The 7500-nt window shown below is 35.4% G+C and overlaps 1 protein-coding gene across 1 annotated transcript in view; it reads left to right on the top strand.

Moving 5' to 3' along the window:
• LOC130245328 (latent-transforming growth factor beta-binding protein 1-like) overlaps positions 1-7500 on the top strand; it is a 31938-nt gene that overhangs the window by 18809 nt on the left and 5629 nt on the right. Inside the window, exon 4 of the mRNA XM_056477997.1 lies at positions 5912-6114. Coding sequence (XP_056333972.1) covers positions 5912-6114 — 203 coding nt within the window. The remainder of the gene's footprint in view (positions 1-5911; positions 6115-7500) is intronic.

The raw sequence follows: 7500 nt of genomic DNA, 5'->3' as shown, positions 1-7500 counted from the left end.
TTAAAGAAACTGCGGTGATTTTTATCGTATATATTATATATTGATGATCATGTCTTTTATTGTTATACATTTTTATATAAAAGTGATATTTATAAAAATGTTGTAAATTTGATCTGGTTTTGCCAGAGAAGCTGATGGCATTAAATTAAAAACTCTCTCTCTCTCACTCTATATAAACACAGGCCACGCATGTCATAAATATACAGATTATCTGTGAAAAACATTCAACATGGTCATGGCTTGTATGCTCTAATCCCATCTGATATAATGAGATAAAAGTGAGAAGAATACTTTTGTTCTCAGGATTCTTCTTAAAGGGACAGTCCCCCCTCCAAAATTAAAGTGTAATTACTATTAACCCTCTCTCAAGTGGTTCCAAGCGTTTATGAGTTTCTTTCTTCTGTTGAACACAAAAGAAGATATTTTGAAGAATGCTGAAACCCGGCAATCGTTGACTTCCATTGACTTGTAGGGAAAACAAATACTATGGAAGTCAATGATTACAGGTTTTCAGCATTCTTCAAAATATCTTCTTTTGTGTTCAACAGGAAAAAAGGGTCTCATAAATGTTTGAAACAAGTGCAAGGTGAGTAAATGATGACATAATTTTAATTTTAGGGTGAACTATCCCTTTTTAATTACCAAAGGATTATAATTCCATTCAAACTATAAACATAACTATAATAACATCACACTATTCTTTATACAGACAGCTTAAAGGGGTAGTTCACCCAAAAATAAAACAATGACCCATTATTACAAATGGTTCTAAACCTTTATGAGTTCCTTCCTTCTGTTGAACACAAAAGAAGATATTTTGAAGAATGCTGAAAACCGGTAACCATTGACTTGAGTAATAGGGAAAACAAATGGAAGTCGATGGTTACAGGTTTTCAGCATTCTTCAAAATATCTTCTTTTTTTGTTCAACAGAAGAAAGAAACTCATAAATGTTTGAAACAAGTAAAAGGTGAGTAAATGATGACATAATTAAAATTTTGGAGTGAACTATCAATTATTAATTACCAAAGGATTATAATTCCATTCAAACTATAAACATAACTATAATAACATCACACAATTCTTTATACAGAGGGCTTAAAGGGGTAGTTCACCCAAAAATAAAACAATGACTCATTATTAGAAGTGGTTCTAAACCTTTATGAGTTCCTTCCTTCTGTTGAACACAAAAGAAGATATTTTGAAGAATGCTGAAAACCGGTAACCATTGACTTGATTAATAGGGAAAACAAATGGAAGAAACTGAAGAAAGAAACTCATAAAGGTTTGAAACAAGTAAAAGGTGAGTAAATGGGTAAATAGTTTTCGTTAGTAGCCCCCCCCCCCCTTTATTATAAGTCGTTGTATACCTTTATGAGTTTCTTTCTCCTGTTAAACCAAAATACGACAGCTTGAAAAATGCTGAAAACTGGTAAACATTGACTACTATAGCATTTGTTTTTCCTACTATGGAAGTCAATGGTTACACTCTTTCAGCATTCTTCAAAATATCTTCTTTTGTGTTGAACAGAAGAAAGAAATTCATAAAGGTTTGGAACGAGTAAAGAGTGAGTAAAAGGTTTAATTTTTTGCATGAACTATCCCTTAAAGTAACCCACATCTCCCTCTCCACGCTGAAGTGAAGAATAGATCTATCTGTAATCTCAGCTAATGTGGAGCTGCAGACGTACCGCTCGCACTTAAACCCGCATATTTATTGTGATTGGCCGCTCTATAAGCAAGTGTTTCTTTAAGATTGCGTTCAGATGACAGAAGATGCGAAAGGCTCTGAAGAGAAGTGTTATGATTGGAGAGCTACACCTCATCTGATGTGGCAATGAATAGCAGAAAAGCCCCCTGGACCACAGCTTTTGATATTCAAGATGGAAATATCTGCTTGAAACCAGATAGAGATGAAGATAATAAGTGTATTTGTGGTCACGGTTCACGGGAGAGTTCTCTGAAAAAGTGCTTGGAGTCCAGCGAAGAATGGTTCCTGAAACCAGGTCAAACTAAGCCCCCCAAAACGATGGTGGACTTACGAGACATGTCATGTATGAGAAAACGTGCCCCAGTAATGTATTTGAGATTGTCAAAAATGTACACAGAACTCTCTAGTGGATTTGTAAACACAAAAGCTGCAAGAAAACGTAGTTCAGGGTACATATTTCTCAGTTCTCCGAAATCTAGCCCTGGGTACATGTTTCCAATGAGCCTGTGTTGAACAGTGTCCTAGTTTGATAGAATTACTACCTTTTTTTGGTGCATCGGACTCACTCGTGACTCTGCAATGATCTCAGATGTTGAGCAAGTCTGCAGAATCTAAGCTGGGGAAGGAAGGGCCTGCCCTGTGGAAACACTTCGCTCACAATAGACCATTGAAAGACTCCATTTATACGTCCATTTCAGTGTCTACCTGATGGGCTAATGTTGTGTGCTGACAGCCAGCAATTTCCCCATCGTTCAACAGTTTTTATATCGCATGCAGTGTGTGAACTAGATTTGTCAGATACTGTAAGTCCACTGTTTTTGAAAGTCCCGAGCCTGGCAACCAAGACCAGAAACTGTAATCGCTAAAACAAGCAAGTTATGCTTTTATTTCCATGCTTTTCTAGTGAGATACTGTATGAATGCTTGGATCTGTTCAGTATAAAAGGCATGTACTGTATACTGTACAGATGAAGGCAGTATTATTAGCCCTCCTGTGTAATTTTAATTCTTTATCGAATAAGTGCTGGTTAAAAGTATGCATTCATTCAGTCATTCATTTTCCTTTGGCTTAGTCCCTTCATTCATCCAGCATATGATTTACACAGCGGATGCCCTTCCATCTGCAACCCAGTACTGGGAAACACTCACACACACTCATTCACACTCATACACTACGGCCAGTTTAGTTAATCAATTCCCCTATAGCGCATGTGTTTGGACTGTGGGGGAAACCGGAGCATCCGGAGGAAACCCACGCCAACACGGGGAGAACATGCAAACTCCACACAGAAATGCCAACTGAACCAGCTGGGACTCGAACCAGCGACCTTCTTGCAGTGAGGAGATTTAATCACACGTATAATTTATCATTATAAATATTGCATTATGTTTGTTTTTAACACATTTTTAAACATAGATTTAATAACTGATTTCTTTTCTCTTTGCCATGCTGACAGCACATCATATTCGCTAGTTATTTTACAAGATACTCGTATTCAGCTTAAAGTGACATTTGAAGGATTAACTAGTTTAGAAGATTATTTAAGAAATCTTTATAATCTTAATTTTAAGGTGCTAATAGTAATAGGGCTTAAACAATATTAACTAAATATAGATAACTGCTTTTATTTCAGCATGTAAGTATTAAGACTTTTCCAAAAGAAGAAATTATATATAGGAAATACCTTTTTACTTTTGTTCTTACTCTGTTTTAAATTCTACAGCAGGACTAATTTTACCCTTCATTTATTTTCATAACTATATCAACTTTCAGATGAAAATGTACTTTATTATAGATGATATACAGATGAAATGTACTTTAAAAGGTATTATATCCTCACAGAGGGATTTTTAGGAATATTTTACTCGCTGTTTTGGTGTTTTTTTGTTTGGTTTGTTTTCCGAAGCGTAACATAAATTGCATGATGGAAGTATTAGTTCAGTAAAGAGACAGGAGTTTTGCTTGATTCTTTTGCTAGCAATTCAAAACATTTGCATTTGGAAAAGATAATAGCTTTTATTTATTCTGTCTCTAAAAAATAGTGCATAAGACTGATCACCATCTAGGAGTACCCCAGGGCTCTGTGTTAGGACCTATCCAGTTGTCTTACATCATGATTTTGACCTTAAAAATAAACTTTAGAAAATGACTTCTTTCAGGCCAAACTAAAAGAAATAAGACTTCCTCCAGGAGAAAATATATAGGAAATACTTTTAAAATACATTTCTAAAATACATTTTTACATTTAAGACTAAACATGACTCTAATAAATATATATTAGTAACGTTTTTGTCTCCTAAATGTACTTTTAAAAGGTATTAAATCATCACAGATGGATTTATAGGAATATTTTATTTGTTGTTTTGGTGATATGTATATATATATTTTTTTTTTTTTCTTCAAAGTGTAACATAAATTGCATGATGGAAGTATTAGTTTACTAAAGAGTCAAGAATTTGACTTGCTTCTTTTGCTAGCACCCCAAAAAGCATACAGTATTGCACTTGGGAGAGATAATAGCCTTTTATTTATTCTGTATCTGAAAAACAGTGCATAAGACTGATCACCATCTAGGAGTACCCCAGGGCTCTGTGTTAGGACCTATCCAGTTGTCTAACATCATGATTTTGACCTTAAAAATAAACTTTAGAAAATGACTTCTTTCAGGCCAAACTAAAAGAAATAAGACTTCCTCCAGGAGAAAAAAATATACAGTTGAAGTCAGAATTATTAGCCCCCTTTGATTTTTTTTTCTTTTTTAAATATTTCCCAAATGATGTTTAACAGAGCAAGGAAATTTTCACAGAATGTCTGATAATATTTTTTCTTCTGGAAAAAGTCTTATTTGTTTTATTTCGGCTAGAATAAAAGCTGTTTTTAATTTTTTAAAACCCATTTTAAGGTCAATATTATTAGCCCCTTTAAGCTATATTTATTTTCGACTGTCTACAGAACAAACCATCATTATACAATAACTTGCCTAATTACCCTAACTTTACCCTAATTAACCTAGTTAAGCCTTTAAATGTCACTTTAAGCTGAATACTAGTGTCAAGCTGTATAGAAGCGTCTTGAAGAATATCTAGTCTAATATTATTTACTGTCATCATGACAAAGATAAAATAAATCAGTTATTAGAGATGAGTTATTAAAACTAGTATGATTAGAAATGTGCTGAAAAAAATAGTCTCTCTGTTAAACAGAAATTGGTGAAAAAATAAACAGGGGGGGTTATAATTCTGACTTCACCTGTATATAGGAAATACATTTTAAATACATTTCTAAAATACATTTTTACATTTAAGACAAAGTATGTCTCAAATATATTTATTAGAAACATTTGTGTCTCCTAAATGTACTTTAAGGGGTATTAAATCATCACAGAGGGATTAATAGTAAGATTTATTAGATGTTTTGTTAATTTTTTTTTTTTTTTTCCAAAGCGTAACATAAATTGCATGATGGAAGTATTAGTTCACTAAAGAGTCAAGTGTTTGACTTTCTTCTTTTGCTAGCAATCCAAAAGCAATATTGTACTTGGATGAGATAATAGCTTTTATTTATTCTGTATCTAAAAAACAGTCATCACCATCTAGGAGTACCCCAGGGCTCTGTGTTAGGACCTATCCAGTTGTCTTACGTCATGATTTCTTGTGAATAAGTCTCCTGTGGCGCAGAGTGTGTTTATGCGGCATGAGTGTGTGTATGACACACGCAGAGCTGGGAAGGTCGCATGTAAAATTAAAATGAGCCATATGCTTGTTTTATAGGCTGTTTGCTGTTGACCTAAGCTCACGTCAACTTGTTTTTACAGTAAATGATCTGTGTTTGGGAAAATCTCCTCATGCTTATGCATGATTTCTAAGCCTAAGCAATGGATTTGCAAAAAGGTTTGCCACATTAGCATCAACTCAAGCATATAAACCAAAATGATGCAAGGAGAAAGTTGAAAACCTCCCTGTTTTGAGGCGATCCTCCTTTCTGAAGTTTAGAAGAATCATTAAAGGGATCGTTCACACAAAATGAAACCTGTCATTATTAACTCGGCCTTCACTTGTTCCATACATGAAGTTTCTTTCTTGTTGGTGAACACTAAAGAAGATACTTTAAAGAAAGCTTGAAATCAAATTACCGCTAAGTATTGCACGATAAGTCGATATATTGATTATTGTGACAGGCCTAACGTCAGCTTGTGTTGCAGGTTAAAGGAGTCGCAGTCTGTTCTGTTGAAGAGAGCTCTGTCCAGTGGAACGGCCGGACAGAAGATCACCAATGTTATTCTGAAATACATCGAGTCTGAGCGAAGAAAACTGGAAACTTCATCCTCGACAGGAGTGACTGCAGTCTCCAGCAATAAAACTTTCCACAGTCAGCGCGGCCAGTACAAGCTCATCTACAGCGCAGGTCAGTCCAGCACAGTGTTTTGGGCAAAACATTCACCTCATGGCCTTTCCTTTCCTTCTGAAAGAACATTTCAGATGAGATTTGGGTCATTATTTAATGGTTTCTCCTTGACAGCAATGAGATTTAAGAGCTTTGCACTGTTTTTTCTTACGTTAGAAGCACAAAACTTGTCATTCATTCATTTATTTACATGTCAATGGCATTTATTGACAACAAAAATATCATTACAGGGACATACATAAACTACTTACACACAAACGCACACCACACATGTATATGTACCCTCCACCCTTTCAATCCTGTCTGAAACAACAGACTATGGCTAATTTAGTTCATCAATTCCCCTATAGCGCATGTGTTTGGACTGTGGGAGGAAACCGGAGCACCTGGAGGGAAACCCACGCCAACACGGGGGGATTAATTAATTAAACAATTAAATAATACTTTATTTAGTTACTAACAATCACAGGATTCCACTTTTATCGCCATCTTGTGGTCAGATGCAGAAAATATGGGTATTTTCTGACTATTGCATGTACATTGGTTGTGCAGTCATTATTGCAAGGCATTGTGGGATTGATTGAGTGCACTTCAGAATGATTTTGGAAAGGCTGCTTCCTTAACTAGTGAATATTTAAAGGTATAGGGAGCAATTTCAGATACAGACTTTGGCCTCTACTTTTATGATCTAGGCTCAAAGTCTAAAGCGCATGGTGCAAAAGCGCTAAGTCCGTGTCTGAATCCACTTTTAGGATTTTAAGGATGGATAAATACCCTCTACGCCCCGGCGCATGGTCTAACAGGGTTGTGCTTATTCTCTTAAAGAGTTCTGGCTGTGTTTTGAGCATAACGTTCATTAAACCAATCAGAGTCTCATCTCCCATTCCCTTTAAGAGTCAGCTGCGTTGCTCCATGGTGTAAGTGGACAAACTGAGCGCTTCAGTAGTGAGAAAACAGTTAAACAGAGCATCTACAGCGCGAGGATAAAGAACGAGCCTCCTCCATTCAGCCTCTTTACTTTCTCTTTACTTTACTTTTCCTCTTTACTCCTTTACTTTGGTGGAGTAAGGAAACGGTGGAAACTCACTCCACTGAACACATCCATTAGCCCACATATTTAATTTAGTTTGTTAAACACAAAGATTTGCTTCAAAACTATTTCTAAATTCAGTTCTAATCTCCAGCAAAGGAATAAATGAACAATAATAATGAAGTGTGGTCAAAACACTGAGTTATATCCAAACACACGTCCTGTTCTTATGCCCCATATGCTGATGCAGACGTCTCCAAAACCCCACAGCTGGACAAATCTAAACTTGTGTTTATTAAAACAGATATAAATCTGCAGATAATCAATAATACTGATAATAATAATAACATTATACA

This window comes from Danio aesculapii, chromosome 18, assembly GCF_903798145.1.
Source record: "Danio aesculapii chromosome 18, fDanAes4.1, whole genome shotgun sequence".
Classification (NCBI taxonomy): Eukaryota; Metazoa; Chordata; class Actinopteri; order Cypriniformes; family Danionidae; genus Danio; species Danio aesculapii.
The sequence above is the reverse complement of the archived record's forward strand: the minus strand, read 5'-3'. Positions and strand labels throughout refer to the sequence as shown.